Consider the following 21122-nt stretch of genomic DNA (forward strand, 5'->3'; position numbering starts at 1 on the left):
TTCTTGGCTGACCGTACCTTACGTTTTCAGCAATTATAACATAACTAACGAATCTCACTAGAAGTCAAATATCTATATGATTTTCGTAATTTATGCTATAGTTTGTATCTTTAGGTATTTAAAAAAGATTAAACAAAATCTACCCTCAAATGGCTTCTTAACACATTCACTGCCACCGACGCATATGTGCGTTCACCGTCATACAAGTTTGTTCCTAGGCCACGCCCCCTGGTAGTGAATGCGTTAAGCCAGTTGAGGGTAGATGAAAACATTACATTATCAAATAATGTAGTTTAAGTCAGGGGGCCGATTTTTGAAATTCGACCGCTCGATTTCGTCACTCGAAAATCGGTGGAAAACAACGAAATGCTAATTTTTGAAATACGAGCGATCTAAATTTGGAATCTAGTGGTATTGACCACTCGCTTTCAATTTTATTAGTAGAATTTAAACGCCTAGTAGTGGAGATATCATTTAACGAAATACACGAAATCGAGTGGTCGAATTTCAAAAATCGGCCCCCAGGTCGTCCAGTGACAGATCGAAATCGAGCGATCGAAATTCAAAAATCGGCCCCCAGGTGGTTTTGTATTTGGTTGGTTAATCAATAAATGTTATAACTACCCGAAAATGTACAAATTATTTGCTTACTTTTATTGAAGTACCTAAAGATACAGAGTATAGGAGTAGACACATAAGTACACGGTAATATAATGCTAATGTATTGCATAAGGTCGCAAAAAAAGAGATCAGCGATGAACGAAGACACGTATGGTTCAAAGTTCGCTAAGGAGTTCGCTCAAAGCAACCAAATAGAGTTGGCCGCCGAAAGTAGCCACCCGGAGGACTCCAGGTGCGTTCCGAAATACGTAGTTTTATTTGTTTGAATTATTATTTTAAACTTTGAAGACGACAACGTAAACAGTTGACAATCCAATGTTGCTGTCATTCCCATGCCAACCTTACTTCTATTCTAACCTCCTCCTCCTCTCCTCCTTATACTTCTATTCATATTGCTTCTATTCTTATTACTTCTATTATTATTCCTTATACGGGGTAAAGGGCTCGGAAGCTGAAGCCAACACATAAAGCCTTTTCCACAGTTTAACGAAATGTGTGGGATACGCTGATATTATGCGAAAGTCATTATTTTTGTCTGTCTGCCTTTACCTTATTTTTTGAAACGGAATGATTATGCTTTTAAAAGCATAACCCTAGTATTTTATTTATCTATTTCCCTACCACCCCAAGGAATAGGATTGAAAAAGGTGATTGAATTGACCGAATCGCAAACGGTCGATGGCGCAGGCATAGCTAGTAACTATGTAACTGACTAATAATAATTATTTTTCTCCGTTCCTAATTTCCGAAAATTTTCTGCTCAGTCATTATTGGTGTAATGACGTATAATGACGGTATAATAAAGTGACTAACACATTCGTCACATATGTAATTAAAAATCAATTATTCCTAACCCTGTCAATGATGATTGCTTATATTTCAGCGCGGAGAGTTCCGATCATGACGCCTATAGGCGCCCGATGTTTCCCTTTAAAAGCACTCCGAGTGGTAATCTAAAGGTGCAATCCAATCAGGTATAATATCAATATTTTAAATAAATCATATTTGCCAACTAAACTTGGAGGCGTATTCAGATTTTTCAAATATTATACACTATGTACGATAAGAGCGTGACCGGTAAAACTTGTATTGCGATATTTTAAACCATTTTCATTCAAACGCCTTCTGATTGTATCTAGAGATATCTTCAAACCTTTTTTCTTTAATTTTCTTGCCCAGAAGGCCCAGAACGCAATGATAGAATAAAATTTTTTGAAAACATCTGCAGACCCGTTTTAAATCCTATGTAGAGGAGGTTTTTTTATTTATTTATTATTTTTTTTTTTCTTTTTTTTTTATATTTCCCGTGTTCCGGTAAATTGTAAACATTTTAATACTCCATATAATGCTTCACCCACTTAAGTACAAACGCCTTCGATTTATTTATATGGAATCAGCTTGGTTTAGTTGGGCCCTTTAGGGTACGTATAGAAGAACACTGCCTCATAATAACGTGAATCGTAAGCGACATTCTTTTTTTTATTGAAGTTTAGGTGAGAAACTGTCAAAATAAATTTATTATTTTTTACGAAGCATTGTAGGCAAAAGAAGATTCTATTCAGCTAGTACTTTTTTTTTCTGTGCCACATCCTTAAAATATACATGAACACTGGTCACGCTCTTGTCAAACACACTGTACCTATCAAGTATCAATATCTCATAAGGTCAACTCAACTCAAGCCAACGTTCAAAATATATTTACATGACCTTTATTGTCAATCGTGTCTTAGAAGAGTTTAAATATATTTTTGGCAAGATGTTGAACTCAACTTTACTAATATTTACATATTTCCAAAATATAAATAAGTAACCCAAAATATAATATACGTAGCATGATTTTTTTTTTATTATTGAAACCATGACGTCTATTCTGTCTGAGGAAGTCTCTGCTCGCTTATTTATGCTTATTGTTGGATATCTGACGTGTGTAAAAAATCCAAAAAAAAATAATAACTTTTTGTGGAAAGTACCTAACAATATTTTCTCATTATTTTGTATACAGGTAGTATTTCAGTCTTCGACCGTGGGCGTTCTTTTAGCAGACCCTACTCAGGCTAAAGTAAAAGTAAAATTTGAAGGAAAGGCAGCAGGCGAACCGGATGACGACAGCGTAATCAACGACGTTAGTCTATTGTTTTATTACAAGTTTTTATTTAGTTCCACCTGTCCCGTTGTATGTCTGTGTGTGTCTGTACCTAATCGAATCTTGCAAGTGAAATTTGACCCATTTTCCGGTTTCCAATGAAGTTGTAAAATTGCATACATACCTAAGTTGGGTGACAATGCAATATTATGGTACCATCGAGCTGATCTGATGATGGAGACAGGAGGCGGCCATTGGAAATTTGATAAAACAACGCAACCTAATTGTGTTAGGGGTTGATAACTATTGTTTATTGTTTGTTTTGTATTGTTTCCTGTGGAAAGAAAAGTACAGTCAGCGATAAAAGCTTGTACTTATCAAAAATGATTTTTGACATAAAAACTTTTTACGTTTCGTCTGTAGAATGCGACCATGCCAGACCTCATTCTGAATCAATGTTGAATCTCATTGTTTATGCCTTTATATTTATAACTCCAAAGTCACGTTTATTTAGTGTGTTATCGCAAACTGACCTGCTAATATTGATGTGTTTATGAAATATCTTAGTGAACATTGTAGGTATATAGTGTTTCTTAAAAAAAATGAATAACTTTTAAGTAATGACACCTTGTTTTGTTTACTATGGGGAAATCAGTTAAAGTTTAACTTTTCACTCATAATTGTTAGATATCTAGGTAAGCTGCAGAGATAACCTAACCCCTCCTGCATAGAAACTCGTTTGCAAGGGGAGTCATTTATCTCTGAAACTGTACATACGATCAAGTTAATCCAAGAAACGAGCCGACTAGATTTATGTCCCGTCCGTTTCATTATCTACAGTCAGCATAAAACAAACAGTTAGCAGCTGTAGTCCAATTTGAAAGACTCTTTCTGATAAAAACATGCTTTCCTCCAGCATTAAATGCTGAATTTCAAGTTTGAAAGATTGTCCAATCTCTGGTGGTATCTATAATAATATATAAATATATCATATCAAATTGTACATTTCCAGCCATCGGGCACATGTCACAGCGAATGTGGTGGCAAGCCGAAACTGTCCGAAGCGAAACATGAAAAGTTCCAGGACTTGGAGAGCCTCGGCTTCGCCCAGTACGAGCCGGTGGACTGGCTGCGGGTCCAGTTACCCAAGAAACAGGACCTCTTTCAGGAGTTTTATCGACGTGTACATAACTATGTGTAAGATTTTCATCACACTTGCACGTAAAGGGCGTTATTGATTGTTACACATACGAGTAAGCGATCAGTGGCGGATTTACCCTAAGGCACAGTAGGCCCGGGCCTAGAGCGGCAAAATATTTAGGGACGGCAAATTGTGAAAAAAAATTCGCTGATGGTAACAAGAAATAACTCAAAATTAGTCAATATTACGGGTGCCTTGAAAGCGGCGGCTACAGGGCCTGAGGCCTAGGGCGGCAAAGACTGCAAATCCGCCACTGTAAGCGATACAATCCGTAAATCCTAATTTTTTTACGTCACACGTGCTAGGCTAACTATGTGGTCCGTATACCTAGGACTATAATTTACACTCGAAATTTTATTTTTTAACCTTTTTCCTCTCAAGGGGCGGTTAACAAAGAATTGTAGAACGAGTGTATATTGAATTAAGTGTAATTAATTAATTAACACGAATTCGTAATTCCTGTACCGCCCCACAATCCGGGATACTCGTATCGGGGTACTCGTATTAATCCGGGATGTTTTCCAATGGGCAGACTTTTTACCCATGTTGATTATATATATTTTATCATTCCATTATTTATTGGGGTTGCTTCGCCACTGTTCTATGAAACGTATGCAGCAAAATTATTCATAACGACGATCCCAAAAATGTAACCAACATTGCTTGATAATAATAGTTTAAATACTGTAAGAAAACCCAAAGATCAAATATTTTTGCTTCATTTACTAGTCACCCATTGACGCACCTCTAGCGGCCCACCATACAAGGAAAATTGGCAATCGAATTTGAATCAACGGTATTAGAAAATAGAGTTGAATTTGTTTTGTTTTAAAATCGAACGAAACAAAATAAAAAAAAACTCTATTCCATTTCATTAAGATTTAAATTTCATTGGAGGTAATTTGTACTAGTATTAGGACATTGAACCCCAAGAGGATACAGTAAAAGGTGTGTTTCCCCGCCTGTAAAACTTATCCGTTAACGGCCATTCTACTGATCAAATAGATCGATAATCGTAAATACTATTGTAATTTTAGCAACACCGACGCAGTGATTCATATCGACGATGAAGAGTTCCACTGTCATCACATAGTATTGCAAGTGTATTCGGCATTTTTCAATGCTAACACGCAAAAGGATATTACACTGCCGGCGGTAAGTTTTGTTTATAGGTACCTACAAGTAAAAGCGTTACCACACAGCATTAGGTTCCACCAGCAGTTTTTGAAAAATCGCAGCGCTTTTTTAAATCATAACTACGGTTGAAAACAATTTTATTAGCAATCTTGAGGCCTTTCTCTAGTAACTTCGTCGATTCGAAACCTGATTTCTTGACTTTCGCTTAATAGAAAAAAAATCACGAGGTCTAAAACCCACCTTAAATATTCGTAACAAATTTTTCACACAAGATCTCATTTTTCACCCCGCATCAATTTTCTGCTCTGACCGGCTTAGTTACGCTTCTAGGTCAATCAGTGTGGAGACCCTCTAACGTTATCAGAAAAGTGGACTGCTGATACCAATGATTTTATTTCAGGCTCGCGTCACACCACAGGCGTTTCAAGCGTTATATGATTGGATGATTTTCAGCGGACCGGAAAGCAACAGAGTACTTAAACGGGAAAATATATTGGCACTATTTTGTGCAGCACAGTTTCTGGCTATTAAAGGTTAGGTAGATTCTTTTTATTTTCTTATACTGCTACACTGGCATTGGCTGTAAGATAAAATATGCGTAAAGCCGACTTGAGCTTAAATTGGCTTATGAAAGAGCCCCGCCCAGAATCTCTCTCATTGCCCAAATAACTCACGTAGTGCCTTGACTAAATATCCATAACCATACCCGTTCTCGCAATGATTAAAAAATATTAATAGTTTACAATGTAGGTACTTACCTAATTTGGAAGATCAGTTGTACTTCATCTACCTACAAGCTTCGAACAACACCGGCTTCCGAAGCCCAGGGGATGTTGTTCTTGTTTTATTAATTATATTTGTAAGTGGGCACAATAAAATAATACATTTAGTTTTAACTTTTATGATCAATAGATTTGGAAGAACAATGTTGGGCCTTCATTGCTAACGAGTCCTTGATAAACGAAGATACAGCATATGCGTTGTTTCGAGAAGCACGGGCAAAAGGCATCAAAGAAGTCATGGATTTAATGGTAAAAGTGGTTATTTTAAAGAGTTGATAAAGTTTTTATTAAGATATTGCTATTTTTTACCTGCGTAGTAGGTATAATACCTCAAGTTTGTAATCTTTAGTCCTTTTTTTGAATATCCGTTCTACCTAATACTTTGATTTTGAGCGTTGTTATTCGTTTACTTTTTAATCCAAGTGTGGTTCCCGTAGGTATCACGGGTTCAAAGGTTCTTCCTACCTTTGGTGGCATCGAGAGATTTCTTTGCTCTAGAATTGGATGAAATTTTAATGTTCTTAAGATCTAATTACATCTGCGTCACCAGGTATGTGGAATTTGCTAGTAGATAAAGTGTCATTCTGAAATTTTAACCTTTTGAACGCCAAGAACAACTAAAGGTGTCGTTACTAGTCGTGCGCACCGCGCCAAGGACCACTATAGGTGTTTTGGCGGACGCTGTTAAAGTAACCTTCACGCTTACAAGAAGGGTTTACATTAGCCCGCTTGCGCCCGGGATCTTGGCGTTTGAGTGATGTTTATGACATAAAGCGTTCAAAGGGTTAACGTGATGTTGAAGGGGTTTAGAATTGGTGCAAGAAAAATAAATGGGATTCGGAATAAAATCTGTGGTAAACGGGATATTTAATCTCCTAAAATCTATCGCCAATTCAAAACATATCATGCATTAACTTCTCGTTCAAGTCTTATCTGTTTGCCTTTTTTGACGTAAATAGTCTGTTATCGATTAAAACCAAACTACTCAAAAGTAAATAATTGTCTCAGTGAGATAGAAGTCCTAATGGCTGGAGTGCGATGGCTGCACGGCGACTGGCCGGAGCGGCGGCGGCACGCAGCCGACGTGATGCGCTGCGTGCGTTTCGGCCTCATCTCGCCCTGGCAGCTCGTCGACATCAAGCGGAATCCAGACAACGCTGAGATTCTAGAGATCGTCAACGATCCAGACGTTCAGCAGATGGTCGACGATGGACTTGCGTAAGATATGTGCTGGATTAAGAAATCTATCTCTCTTCTCGATGAGATTTAACTCCTTAATGGCTGGAGTGCGGTGGCTAAACGGCGACTGGCCGGAGCGGCGACAGGACGCAGCCGACGTGATGCGCTGTGTGCGCTTTGGCGTTATCCCGGCACGGTATACCTAAACGTTGCATACGATCTATGTATTATTCTTATAAAATTTGTCCACGTCTACATAATTACATTAATTACTTACCTTCTAAAATTTGTAAGTAAATGTGTCAGGGAATACATCCCACTATTTTAGTTTTGAAGTAGTGATTTATATTTAAACAGATTGCGTAATGAATCATACGAAATTTTTAACGTCATAATGGCTAGAGTGGGAGTGGGTTACCAAGTAGCAACGAAGTGCTAATTGTTTGTAATCTTGAGAAATGTATTCATCATATGTAGTGTTGGAATATCACTGGAATATGCGAGGAAATTACCTGATTTTTAGCTCATGACGTTAACAACACAATTGCGTGTAGGTATTTAGAAAAGTTGTCTTAGGGAGGTGATAATACAAATAAAATTTTGTACCTAGTTTAAGAGTGATGTTCTGCTTACAGCTACGTCATCATAAAATACTGGTACGGCAACAACTCCAAGAACTATTACCATTGGATAGATGTTCTTGGTCTCACGGAACCAGCTGAAAGGAATTGGATTGGGGAAGAAACGGTAAACAAAATTACATTAAAATTTTAAGGCATTTTTTAAAGGTCCATGCAGTCCTAACGCTTACTAAGCGTACTGTATACCAATGGTAACCCGTGCAAAGGAATCTTACGATATCGTCATTAATAAATCTATTCAGGTTATGAGAATAAATATTCAAAAAGCTGCCGAATCTTTGGACCAAAATAATTATACATTTCTAAATTTTGTAATTTTATATTCTTATTGCTGACAGAAGAGTTACTTTACGAATTCTCAGCTATATAATCATTTACACGTGTATACGTAACGTATGACCCAATACAGAGAAACATGTGTTGACGCAAGTTCTAATAAGTACTAAATCAACAAAGCACGTCAATAAGGAAAACCAACCATGTCTGCAGTTAGATTTGTTAACGGCCAATTGGTAAACAATACCCAATAAACCGCAGTATTTATCTATTGTTTACTCACATGACTGGCCCCAAAACATTAATTTCGCAGAATAATACCGGGTTACGTACATATTTATGTCCTAAAAACTTTAACTCTTATCTTAATCGGTGTATATTTATGACTAACCTTTATATCATGGAATCCATTACAAATTGTCATTGTTGTTGATTCTAATAAGATTTTACGAGTAAATAGATAGGTAGGTATACCTACATCATCACCATCATTTGTCTTTTTATTTCACAATTTCCCTGTTACATCATTTTTATTTCAATAATGTTAATGTTGCTGTCATCCTATAAAATAGTAATATTATAATTTTAATCTTTAACCCTCTTCCAGGCATAGTACGATTTATCGACCACATACACGCCAATAGAATTTCAACTTTAGCATTCCGATTTAAGGCTCAAATTAGATTAGACTTTCGAGAAATGTGACATGTCTTCAAATTAATCAGCAAAGCTGGATTAAGTAATTGAAATATGTTTGGATTATTTGGGAAAACCTCGTAGATTGGTGCGGCTTGGAAAAGGGTTAAGGTTGCAATAAATAAGGGCTAAAAATGCATGCAAGCAATGTGGTCGCTGCTACAAGCAATTTAACATTTGGTTATAAATATAATCACTATTACAGAATCATGTCACGTTCAAGGACTTCCTGACATATCTTGAACAGTTCATGGCACCCAAAGACCAAGTTTACCAGCAGATGGCCCTCATGCAACCACCGCGGAGAAATGATGACATGCCCGGTATCCATATCCAGTCTATTATCTAAATCATATATGTAATTAAATAACGTTAATTCTTCCATATCATTCTCAACAATTGATTTTGTATGTTGGGTGGGTAATTTGCAGACATCGTAAATTTTATAGCATTTTTGGTGCAGCGGAGTAATGTTAACGGAATTGGTATAGTATAGATAAATCCACCTGAAATTGTAAATGTAAGGTTAATATTAACGTAGTTAACGCAATTTAATCATTAGGGTTGAAATTGTTTATACCTATTCCGCTAAGAGCCCTTCAACGTGCACACTAGCGCCACTGCAATAGTGATTATTTAAATTTCACGAAAGATATTTAAAAAAGGGGGCCGCTACGGACTGTAATCTGTATTGTGTATTTAAGTACCTTTTGAATACATCATGCTAGTTTTTATGTTGCTGGATTCGTCGATCTAGGAACTCAAAACAAAAACGGCCGTTTTTACTTTGGACGCATAGATTGACAAATCCAGCAACATAAAAACTAGTATGATGTATTCAAAAGGTACTTAAACACACAATACAGTCCGTAGCGGCTCCCTTTTTTAAATATCTTTCGTGAAATTTAAATAATCACGATTATTTAGCAGTGGCGCTAGTGTGCACGTTGAAGGGCTCTTAACACCACTCCTATATGCACCGAAAATGCTATAAAATTTACGATCTCTAGTAATTTGATTGTTTGACTATTAATACCCGATTTACTCGTCGATTAGTGTTGAGTGCGAGTCCATATATTTTCTACTGTTCAGAATCTAAAATAGCCCTAAATCTCAACATTCAAATACCTAGCACAAAATAATGTTTTTAGTTGTGTACCTACCTAAGAAATGACGTGAGCCTATATGACAATGAGCACGATTGCACCTGCTAAAAAGTCTAACAGCCTGTATATTTGGCGATAGCAATCCACAGCAAGACAGATTTGTATATAAAATGTTTATGTAGGCAGTCTTCGTGGTATGGACTCTGATAAGATGGACTCGCGAAGACCGAAACTGGACCTACCTCTGCCAACAACGCTTAAAGGCTTCACGGGAGATAAGGATAAGTTTCCTATGAGCGAATACTTTATGGATCGGAGAAAGGTAGGCGGAAAATAAGTATTCATTTTTTTCAAAATCCGGTGGACAAAACCGGAGATAAAAGATTGAAGAACCGATAACCGTTTGTCTTATAATTCTATCTGTAGTGCAAAAAAAGAAGATACGATTCAAAACTTGTCAAAAATCGATGAAAACCTCGGGTAGCCCCTTAACCGTTAAGACTGCATCGAGCAAAATCAGCGAAAAAGGCAGTCACCGTTTAGTCGCTAGCGTTCACATCTCTTGATAAAAAAAATTATAATAAATGTCATTAATATCCCAAAGAGTGTGTTTACAACGAATCACCCTTGAAAATCTGAAATGTTTTACAATATAATAAATACACTTATGCAAAGTTGTACCTAAAACGTGATGAACGAGTGTCAGCGTTTAGTAAAATTTGTATAAAAAAATCGATGCTCATACTATAAAATCGAGTGATTTCGAAAGCCAGATAACTGGACTACAACGAATCAGGCTTTTCCTATTTTTCCTCTTAAAGGCTACAGAGAAATTCAATCGTAAACGTAAACTTTCGTATAATTTCCATACATCCGCCATATCTGTCAAATTCTCCTTCTCAGATGCCCGCTGTGGGCCGTTGGAAGCGGACGCGTAACTTCTTTCTTCCAAGTTGACAGTTCGATTTAGCATATATATTGACAGAAATTCATGTCCGTATACGAATGATGATACCAGTGAAAAACTGTGTTCAAAATAAATAGGGTAAATAAATAACGTCACACGGAGATCTAGAGTCATTAAAATTTCGATTTATTTTTATTCACAAGTCATAATACTTAAAAAATATAACAAATTATTTAATAAAATATATTAATACAACCAAATCAGTGTAATTAGCTTCTTTCTAATTCACTTAAAATGAAAAAAGTTTGAAGATTTGTTATTTCTTATTGGAATAAATTTTCATTGTGCTGGTATTCATATTACGTCATTTTAAAAACATATATGACATAATGTCAATATACTAGATAAACAATGTATCAACAAAATTCTTCACATTTTAGCCTAAACAATATAAACTATTAAAATTTTATTTATGAAGACGAAGCAATGTTAATTGTTCACATAAGTTCAGCAATAAAATTCTTAGTTTCAACCAGTTTTGTTGCTATTCTAAGATATATCATGTGCTTTGAAAGTTAATGCAATGATATATCATCAAGAAATTGAAATCAAGACTCGACCTGCAGTTTCAGCGGGTTTTTGTGGCTATATCATCAGTTGAAAGAACGATATTTAAAGCCAGTGGCATCGCAGTGGTCTGGTTTACGAGTACCTATATTGGTTTCATGTGACGATGTTTATATAAATGTATCTATCAAACAACAACGTGCTTTTATTTCATTGATATTCGGTGCAAAACGATAACTCAGTAACGAAATAAAATTATCAGAAATGAATTTGGGTTTTTTCAGTGAACGTTTATATTTATGGAGTCGTTTATGAGGTCTTATGTCTTATCGGCGTGGTTTTGGCCTTTGGACATTTTTGTAATGCTTTGTAATAAGGTAGGTGAGGTATCTAAATCCCTAATTGTAATAACTTTTTTTGAATGAATTACAATTTAATTATTTAAATAAAAAAGTGGTCCACAAACATACACATCCGCTTGGTCCGCTAAAATAATTTAAGTGCCCTACATAATGGGTATATTTAAGATTAACAATCAGTAAACATCATTAATTACGCTCAAATGCTTATGTTTCAGTACAAATTGGGTGAAATATTTCCGACATAAAACCTAAAGGTAAAAGTACAATTTGCTAAGTAAACTGTCAATCTAGATTAATTATAATAGATAGAGTCTTATAAGTTAGCTTACTGAAGATTTTGAACAACAAATAGGTACTAAATAAAATACAATTTGTTTTTCCATGACTCATGTAGGCCGTATTTTACTATAGACCATTTTAAATTTAAGATGAAATTAATTCATGATAAAAGCTAATAAGGCCCGGTAGTATTTTCTGTTATTCTTGAACTTGTACTATGACTAATTGTAAGAAGGCCCACTGTCAGTGCCAGTAACAAGGCCCGGTTCCGAACCAACATGGTATGTTTTTTTTATAAAATGGATTTTTCAAAAGCGCCGGAATATTTTTATAACTATTTTGGTATATTAAGAAACATGAACTAACTAACTAACTATTTTGGCTCAGCGATCCAAAGAGAGTCTTGGCCTCCGAAACGAGAGCGTGCCACCTGTCCCGATCCTGCGCAACTTCCTGCCAGTTACTGACGCGAAGCTGAAGTAGATCCGCCGCCACACTGTCTTCCCAGCGATATCTGGGCCGACCCACCGGACGGCTACCAGTCGGTCGTCCCAAGAACGCCTTCTTGACAGCCCGATCCTCTCCCATTCAGAGTAGGTGACCGAACCAGCGAAGTCTGTGCGCTTTCGTTTCGCCGATGATATTGGGTTCGGCCACTAACTCCTCGATCTCGGCATTTTTCCAGATCCTCCAGGTGCCGTTATTTCTCTGAATAGGTCCCAGGATCTTGCGATAAACTTTTCTCTCTGCTACCAGGAGCTGACCTTCTTCTTTTAGTGTTAGGGACCAGGCCTCACAGCCATACATTAGGATTGATATTTTGATCTCCTCCTCTCTGGTGTTTGTGTCGGTAACAGTAACAGCAACAGTAGCAGTGTAAGAAACATGAACAAATCGTCCTATTACTGCAAATACCTATTAAGTGACTTTATGACGAAAGTGATTTTATTAGATCTTTAGAACTAATTTTTCAAGCTCTACAAACTGGTAAAACCCATTTTTTGATACTACGTTTCGTTCCGAAGATAGCTTGAGCGTAAGGCAACATATTGATGATTTGGTAGCATTATGTACTGGAAGAAATCGGTATGTGTATGATAACACAATGATTCAAGTGTTCTCCTTCAAGTAAAAACTGTTACCAGGTTTTAACGTGTTTTTGCATAATCATTTTATGAAATTATAACCGTTGTTATATTCTAAAAGTAGCTTCTATGTATATATATTTGGTATTTGCGTAAAAAAGTAACTAGCAAATTATTAATTTTATGCCAAGCTAAAATATACTAAACATCTTTATATTGTTTTGTCTGAAGATCTACGTATTCATTAAACTGCAATATCTTTCTGCCAAAAAACTGTACAGTGACATAATAGGTTTTGCATGTAACTTTATCCCAATGTTAACATGTAGTTGTACAGGCAGACCCTACTAAGTGCGCTTAATACTAGCTTCGCATAGTAGCTAACTGAAAATCGACCAAAGTATAAGTGGTTTTACTTGTAAAGAATATTCGAATTTCTTATTGTAAGCTCCATAATTTTACTAAATATTACTGATTACAGTGTTTTCACTAAAGAAAGTAGGTAGTTGTTAGCATGTAGTAATTTGTTGGTATTTAAAATGAATAAACTGATATTTTATCAACAGATATAGAAGTTTGTGGCAAAAACGAGTGTTTGAGAAAATGATAAATCTGTTATCGATAAGTCATAGGTGGATTAATATTTCAAATATGTAACTTCTACCTACTATCTGTAGGTAAGTTACCGAGAAATTTCATGCAAATCAATCGCAAAGCGGTACATAATTTCTTTATAACTTATATTTATGTAGTACGTAACAATTAAAACGTAAACTGTATAGTATACAGTGCCAAAAGAACACTTATTATAAAATGTAATAAATATCTAAGATTAATGATAAGGTAACATCGATAACAGACATGTCGATATTTAATTTATTCAATCACTTTATTTTGCCACAAAAACTTCTAAGTCTGTTTATCAATGTATCTTGGTTATTCAATCATAAAATAATATGCTACAAAAAAAGTTAACAATCGTCTTCATCACTGCTGGATTCTGATGCTGCAACATCCGGAACTCGGTTAATAACATCATTTTCACAGTTAAGCGAGCGTAATCAACTATGATATTCTTCAGGAATGACGCCTTTATCGCAAAAAATTAGTAAATCCTTTTTCCTTGCTGCAGAGATCGCCGAGGGTTAATCGTACATTTTTTTCTAAGCCCTGACTAAGAAATGCTTCAGAAGTCGGAGGTGGTTCCACAGAATTCGTTGTGTTGGTACCTTATTAGGGAGTCGCCGTCTTGCGAGATGATGCCGCAGCCCTGGTATCAAAGTTCCAATATTTTGCAGATGTATCTGTAGTTAATGTACACATATTTTTGAGTCACCTTTTACGTATTTTTTTTTATCTTTAGCCAGAGGCCTTTATTCCCATTGAAGTCCTTGCTTTTATTTTTTAATATTATAGCTTCACTTAAACGTTTGAGGCCGTAAAACTCATTATATTTAAATTCTTTACCCAAAAATATATGTACTTTAACTAAGACACATCTGCAGATTATTGGAACTTTGATACCAGGGCTGCGGCAACATCTCGCCAAGACGGCGACCTCCTAATCTGGCTCTCGGTACAGGACAAGGTACCCCAACGCAACGAATCCCAACTCTGTGGAACCACCTCCGACTTCTGAAGCAAGCTTAGTCAGGGTTTAGAAAAAATGTACGATAAACCCTCGGCGATCTCTGCAGCAAAGAAAAAGGACTTACTCAGTCTTTGCGATAAAGGCGTCAATCCTGAAGAATATCATGGTTGATTTCGCTCGCTGAAACTGTGAAAATGATGTTATTGACCGAATTCCGGATGTTGCAGCATCAGAATCCGGCCGTGATGAAGACGATTGTTAACCCTTTACCTACGGGTGTCAACCAGAGTTGCCAGTAAGGCAACACCGCTGCAGTACGGGTGTCAACTATAGTTGATCGAAGTAATGGTCGTATTCAACATTTTTTTTAAACAAAATGAGACCTTGTGGCTTGGTAATAGCGGTCACATTATGCACTGTGATTAGTATAGATACAAAGAAAAAAATATCATAATATTTCGGTAGATGGCTCTGACATAAACATAATTTTAAAATTACCGCTTTTTTGCTGGCAACTGGGGTTGACACCCGTACTACAGAGGTGCTAATAATTGAATTCAATATGGCGGACAATAGTGTTGTTTTAAAATTTCATCAACTTGTTGTCGATATGAGAGAATGGCGTGGGAGTGTTTGGAGTGTTATTTTTAGTGTTTTTTACCATTTTTGGTTCAAATATTGGAATTTAACATGTTATGAAATCACCACAATCCTAACTTGTTAAATTTCAGTTTTACATGTACTAGGTTATCGATATATCGACAAATGTGTTGATAGACGCACATCACTATTTTCCATTAGTGGCAAATTGTTTTTGTGCAAGGTTTTCTGTGATTGATTTTTATGCATTAATTTCATAATTATCGTTATTCAAGTGTTTATTTGTGTTAAGTATATTATAAACTAATGTTCTTAAACGTAAACTTGTGAGATCTGCGAGTAGTAACTTAAAAATCTTCAATTTCTTAGTGACTGGTATATTGCTTGATAGCAGAAAAAATAGTGAATATTATTACTCCAAGTGATTATTAATTGATTAAACACATTATACTTATTGTGTGTGTGAAGTTTCAAGTGTGTAGCTGTAATACTTCAAAAGTTACAAGTAAGTGAAATAATGCCTAACCGCTGACTCTCGCCAAAACATGCCCGTATTGGGCGGTGACGGAGCGATTTAATAGCCCGTAGGTAAAGGGTTAACTTTTTTGTAGCATATTATTTTATGATTAAATAACCAAGATACATTGATAAAATTTCAGTTTATTCATTTCAAATACCAACAACTATTAATACTACGTGCTAACAACTATTTTCTTTAGTCCAAACACTGCAATCTATAATATTCAGTAAAATTATGGAGCTTATAATAAGAAATTCCAATCTTTTTTACAGGTAAAACCACTTATACTTTGGTCGATTTTCAGTTAAATCGAAAAAACACGAAAACCTATGGTTATTTACTATTATTTTGTGGCTAGTAGATACATTTTATGTAAAGTAAAGCCGAATCTAATAGATATATAGGTGTATATGCATTCCTGAGGGATATATACCAAAGTGTATTTCTACAGGCAAAACCTACTAAGTGAGCGACTATTTCATTTTAATTCTGTTTTTATCGTCAATTATACACAACCTGAATCTTTTGCATGGTTTGGTAGCAAACTAGATAAAATTATGCTTAGGAATTTATAAATACAGTGTAAATTTGTTCATATTTTAACATAGAAAAAAACATCCAAACATTCAATTGTCATTATCTCAAAACACGATTTTTGCACTTAATAGGTATTTGCAGTAATAGGACGAAATGAGAAATATATATTGAATTGGTTTGGTCATAATATCCTGATTATTAATAAAACTATTTTTTCTATATTATATAAAGCCGCAACCCGACTGATTGATTGACATGATTGTTCTCCCAGAAGGAGGTTCGTGGGGTATTGGAGTTTGGTACGGTCGTAAAGAGGGCGGTCTGGTGACCTCCAGAAAAATCCGACTTTTGGTCTACCGCTTCCGGTCAGAAAAATGTACGACGGCCCGGCCAAACGGTGGGAGGTAGGTGGGGGGTGCTCGACCAAATGTCATAGAGGGACCCTGGCAGTTTTTGAAGCCACCATTTTTTTTTCAAAATGGCCGACTTTTTTTTTTTAATTTTTTCAAGTTTGTCCTAGCGCGCTGAAATTGTGGTCACAGAATCTCATAGGCTCCTAGATTCCTACGAAAAAAAAATTTTTGGAAAAATGCTCTAATTGTTGGAAAACTGGCCACTTTTGTTTTGTATGGCAACTTTTAAACGGTGCGAGATAGGTGGGGGGTGCTCGACCAAATGTCATAGAGGGCCTCGAGGCAAAACAAACTGCATTAAAAAAAATTCAAAATGGCCGACTTTTTTTTTTTTTTTTTTTCAAGTTGGTCCGAGCGCGCTGAGATTTGGCATGGCGAGAGATAGAGGCCTTTAGATACCTACGAATAAAAAATTTTTTGGAAAAAATCCAAGATGGCGGAAATAATGAGCATTTTAATTTTGTATGGAAACTTTTAAACGGTGCGAGATGGGTCGGGGGTGCTCGACCAAATGTCATAGAGGGCCCCGAGACAAAACAAACTGCATTTAAAATTTTTCAAAATGGTTGACTTTTTTTTTTTAATTTTTTCAAGTTGGTCTGAGCGCGCTGAGATTTGGCACGCGGCAAGCTTGCGGGCCCAAGATTACCATGTGAAAAAAATTTTTTGGAAAAATCCAAAATGGCGGCGGATACGGGCCAAATTCAAATTTCTAAGTAGGTTAAGCGAGCCCGAAGGGCGAGCTTCAGGCTGGGAGGCCGAAGGCCGACCTCGCGGAGGGCCGTCAGGCCCGGAGCTTGACCCCGAATGTCCAAGCGTGCCCCACCCCCAGTAATTTTGGGCGAGGCCGAAGGCCGAGCTGCGGGAATGACGAACAAAGCAAAATCCTATACAAAAAGTGTGTTAAGCGAGCCCGAAGGGCGAGCTTCAGCCCGGGAGGCCGAAGGCCGACCCCGGCGGAGGGCCGAAGGCCCGGAGCCTCCACCCCGACTCCCAAAACGCGAGGCCGAAGGCCGAGCTGCGTGAATGCAGTTCCTGCAAGCGTTCTACAAAGTCAACTGTCTTGATAAGCGAAGCCGGCGGGCCGAAGGCCCGACGGCGGAGCGTCGAGGCTCGCGAAGGCCGAAGGCCGAGCTCCGCGTAGGGCCGAAGGCCCGAAGCGTCACACGAGAGGGGGAAGTTGGAGCTTAAACACGACCCAATAGGAAAAGTGTCTTAGACAAGCGAAACGGCGGGCCGAAGGCCGAAGGCCGTAGGCCCGACGTGAGCTTGTCAAGACACTTTTACTATTGGGTCGTGTTTAAGCTCCAACTTCCCGCTTACGCCCCAAAGCAAAACCAACCCTCCAAGTGTTTTAATAAGCGAAGCGGCGGGCCGAAGGCCCGACGCTGAGCTTCGAAACCCAGCGAAGGCCGAAGGCCGAGCTCCGCGTAGGGCCGAAGGCCCGGAGCGTCCCTTTCGATTTCCCAAGCACGCGAGGCCGAAGGCCGAGCTGCGGGAATGAAGTGCTCTCACGCGGATCTTTTCGTCTTAGCAAAAGTAGAAATTCATTTAATTTTCCCTTTGGAAAACAAACTACTACACAATTACAACAGCAACAACAACATTACCAACAACAACACATCAACAACAGCAAACAACACGCGTACCGCGGGGCCCTCGGGCCCCGCGCACAGGGCAAAATCTAGTCAGTTAATATAAAGGTGGGCCTTATATGCCTCACCTGACCTTATTCGTTCACATTTAGATCCTATAACTATATTTGGTCACTTTGGCCGTTACTATCTATTTGATGCCGATTGTACTAACAATTAAAAGTTCAGCTCATATGTACTTTTACCTGTACTGAAACTTAAGCATTTGAGCGTAATTAATAATGTTCACTGATTATTAACATTACGTGTTAAAGAACTGTGTCCCGATTTGGGCCATGGTGCGTCCATTAATGAATCGCATACTAACGGATAGAGGTTTACGAGTACATTCACAGAAAAATGATTATAGGCAACCCAATACTAGTGGCTTAATTGCCGTTTAATGATTCTGAATCTGAAGATTCTTCTTGGATACTGTCAAATCTTATAAAATATGTCACCCATTTCTGTTCATGGAGGTTTTATTAGTTGTGTTAGATGCCTTGCATACCGTTATTACCAAATAATGGGCTGATAAGGCCCGTTAGCAACGAGATCGTACCGTATACCAAAAATAAGGGAAGAGGGGAAATGGTCGGCTCCCCGGTCCAATCTATGCTATATTTCTTCATGCTCTTAGCAACTAGGGCTAGTTATATATCATTTTTGTATAATCTAGGGACGAGGAATTCAGTTTTTAAATAATCGTTATAGGTATGTATAACGATTCATACAAATAAACTGATTTTTGCACAATAAATGAATATTATATGTATTTTTTTACAATCACAGTGTGGTGATTTGTACTAAATAAAAAAATTGTTAAATTTTGCTCATTTATTCTCCATTCTAAAAAGTATCACTTTAAAATAGGCACTCATATATTTTTTCTGAATAATAATTGTGGCACCGCACGTGGCAAGTCTAACATTAAATATTGAAATAAAATTAAATAAAATAATCATCTGGAATTTGAAAAGTGTGAATACAATGTTTTTATATTTTACAGATAAATTACAGGTGATAATTTTACAAATGAAATGAGTTTCTGCCACCAGTGCCACCCTATTATAAAGCCTTAGAGGATATAACCAACGGAGACGCCATGTCTAAAATTTTCGGTACAAAATAGTCTGCCGTTTTTTGCGGGGGAGGGGCACATCAAATGTATAGGTACGTCAAGTCAGCCAAACGTCAGTCCATACATATGGTTGACATGTGGTTGACCATTGGCCGCCTATTTTCGACAGAGGGGAACGCCTGTAAATGGCGGCTCCATTGTTAATTACTCCGAGTATAAAGCAGTAGACTTTTTTACTAATAAGGTATGCCCACCAAATACGCTCATAAGAACAATATATTCTATCGATATAGGCTATGAACTATCTAATGATATACAGGGTGTAATCGTTAAGTGTAGTCAGGCTATAATTCCGTAAATATAACAGGTATCAGAAAATTTCGAATTGATATAGAGAGCGCGTAATCCAATGAGTAAAATACATTAATTTTTTTTTTTCATGAAAGCAGAAATATCCCAAACATTAACTTTAAACCCTCCCATACATTTAGTACGACGACTCACCCCTCAAAGAACGCTGGTGTCGTAAGAGATAAAACTGCTTGAGATTATTATTTAATAAACGGTAGTTTTATTATTTTATTACAGTTTACTATCGCAAATAATGAATCTCAAGCAGTTTTGTCTCTTACGACACCGACGTTCTTTGAGGGGTGAGTCGTCGTACTAAATGTATGGGAGGGTTTGAAGTTAATGTTTGAGATATTTCTACTTTTATTTAAAAAAAGTTATAAATGTAATTTTACTCATTGGGTAACGCACTTTTGATATCAATTTGAAGTTTTCTTATATCTGTTATATTTACGGAATTATAGCCTGGCTACACTTAACGATTACACACTGTATAAGTTACTTCAGGACGCGTCATGGACCAGAACCCATACTATCCGGGACACAGTTCTTTAATATTATGTAGGGCTAAAAAGGCCCTCTGTCAGTGCGGGTGACAAGGCCCGGTCCTGGGCCTTATTGAACGTATGAGATGAAATCATCATCATCATTTCGGCCTATATACGTCCCACAGGCCTCGTCTCATGCGCGAGAGGGCTTGGGCTATAGTCCCCACGCTAGCCCAATGCGGATTGGGATGAAATGAGATGAAATAGTAAATTTATATATTTTAATATAGGTAATTATGAGTTATTTGATTTCCAAATAAGTTTTAAGTAAGCATCACTTACTGACTTATAAAATTATAAGTGTAGTACCTGAATTTTATTAGATGTTTTTAAAAACATACATACATTTATTCACAATTTTTAAAGCTCTGTTAATAATAAAGCTTTAAAGCTTTATTATTAACAGAGCTTTAAAAATTAAGTTATAAGTGAAATATAATAAGCGTCTTTAGTTGTAAAAAAATATGTTACAAGACCTATAAGTAATAAAGGGATAATTTTAGATATAGTCCACTTTTTTCGAGTAGATAGATGAGATGATTTCTTATATCTTTAATAATAAAACTCCTAGATTTAATTCGGTCTGTCTACAAACTGCATACCTACCATTGCCTACCACCACACTGTTAACTGACAGTCCGTAAACCTTATTACAAAAGGCATAAGGTCCACCGATGGACAGTTAAGAGCGTCGCCGTTTTGAACCTATCTTAATACAAAAGTCAACAACGAAAATAATTAATTACCTAATACGTCACATACCTATGACATGACATGAACAAACAAGGAAAGCTATATATAAAAAAGTGTTTTTTCTCTGTCTTCTCACAAAGGAAAGCTGTGACAGTTTGAATTCCTCAAAGAAGGTTAGTAGTTAACACTAAACTCGAAACAGCACCTTTAAAAAAACATTAGGGGTCACTGA

At 36.8% G+C, this 21122-nt stretch overlaps 1 protein-coding gene and 1 long non-coding RNA gene across 4 annotated transcripts in view; one reads left to right on the forward strand and one right to left on the reverse strand.

The window, feature by feature from the left end:
- The window catches only part of LOC134665343 (uncharacterized), a 125732-nt gene extending 119125 nt beyond the window's left edge, over nucleotides 1–6607 (reverse strand). The window contains exon 1 of the long non-coding RNA XR_010098359.1: nucleotides 6422–6607. This is a non-coding gene — a long non-coding RNA (uncharacterized LOC134665343). The remainder of the gene's footprint in view (nucleotides 1–6421) is intronic.
- The window catches only part of LOC134665301 (uncharacterized), a 34985-nt gene that overhangs the window by 4100 nt on the left and 9763 nt on the right, over nucleotides 1–21122 (forward strand). For 2 of the 3 annotated variants that reach the window (XM_063522210.1, XM_063522213.1), the window contains exons 5-16: nucleotides 734–853; nucleotides 1505–1595; nucleotides 2624–2743; nucleotides 3717–3901; nucleotides 4943–5060; nucleotides 5443–5575; nucleotides 5955–6073; nucleotides 6262–6374; nucleotides 6833–7042; nucleotides 7639–7750; nucleotides 8822–8939; nucleotides 9905–10044. In XM_063522210.1, the coding sequence (XP_063378280.1) occupies nucleotides 734–853; nucleotides 1505–1595; nucleotides 2624–2743; nucleotides 3717–3901; nucleotides 4943–5060; nucleotides 5443–5575; nucleotides 5955–6073; nucleotides 6262–6374; nucleotides 6833–7042; nucleotides 7639–7750; nucleotides 8822–8939; nucleotides 9905–10044 (1579 nt within the window). The remainder of the gene's footprint in view (nucleotides 1–733; nucleotides 854–1504; nucleotides 1596–2623; nucleotides 2744–3716; nucleotides 3902–4942; nucleotides 5061–5442; nucleotides 5576–5954; nucleotides 6074–6261; nucleotides 6375–6832; nucleotides 7043–7638; nucleotides 7751–8821; nucleotides 8940–9904; nucleotides 10045–21122) is intronic. The other variant, XM_063522214.1, reaches the window with a different exon arrangement.

The sequence above is a fragment of the Cydia fagiglandana genome, chromosome 6 (assembly GCF_963556715.1).
Source record: "Cydia fagiglandana chromosome 6, ilCydFagi1.1, whole genome shotgun sequence".
Classification (NCBI taxonomy): Eukaryota; Metazoa; Arthropoda; class Insecta; order Lepidoptera; family Tortricidae; genus Cydia; species Cydia fagiglandana.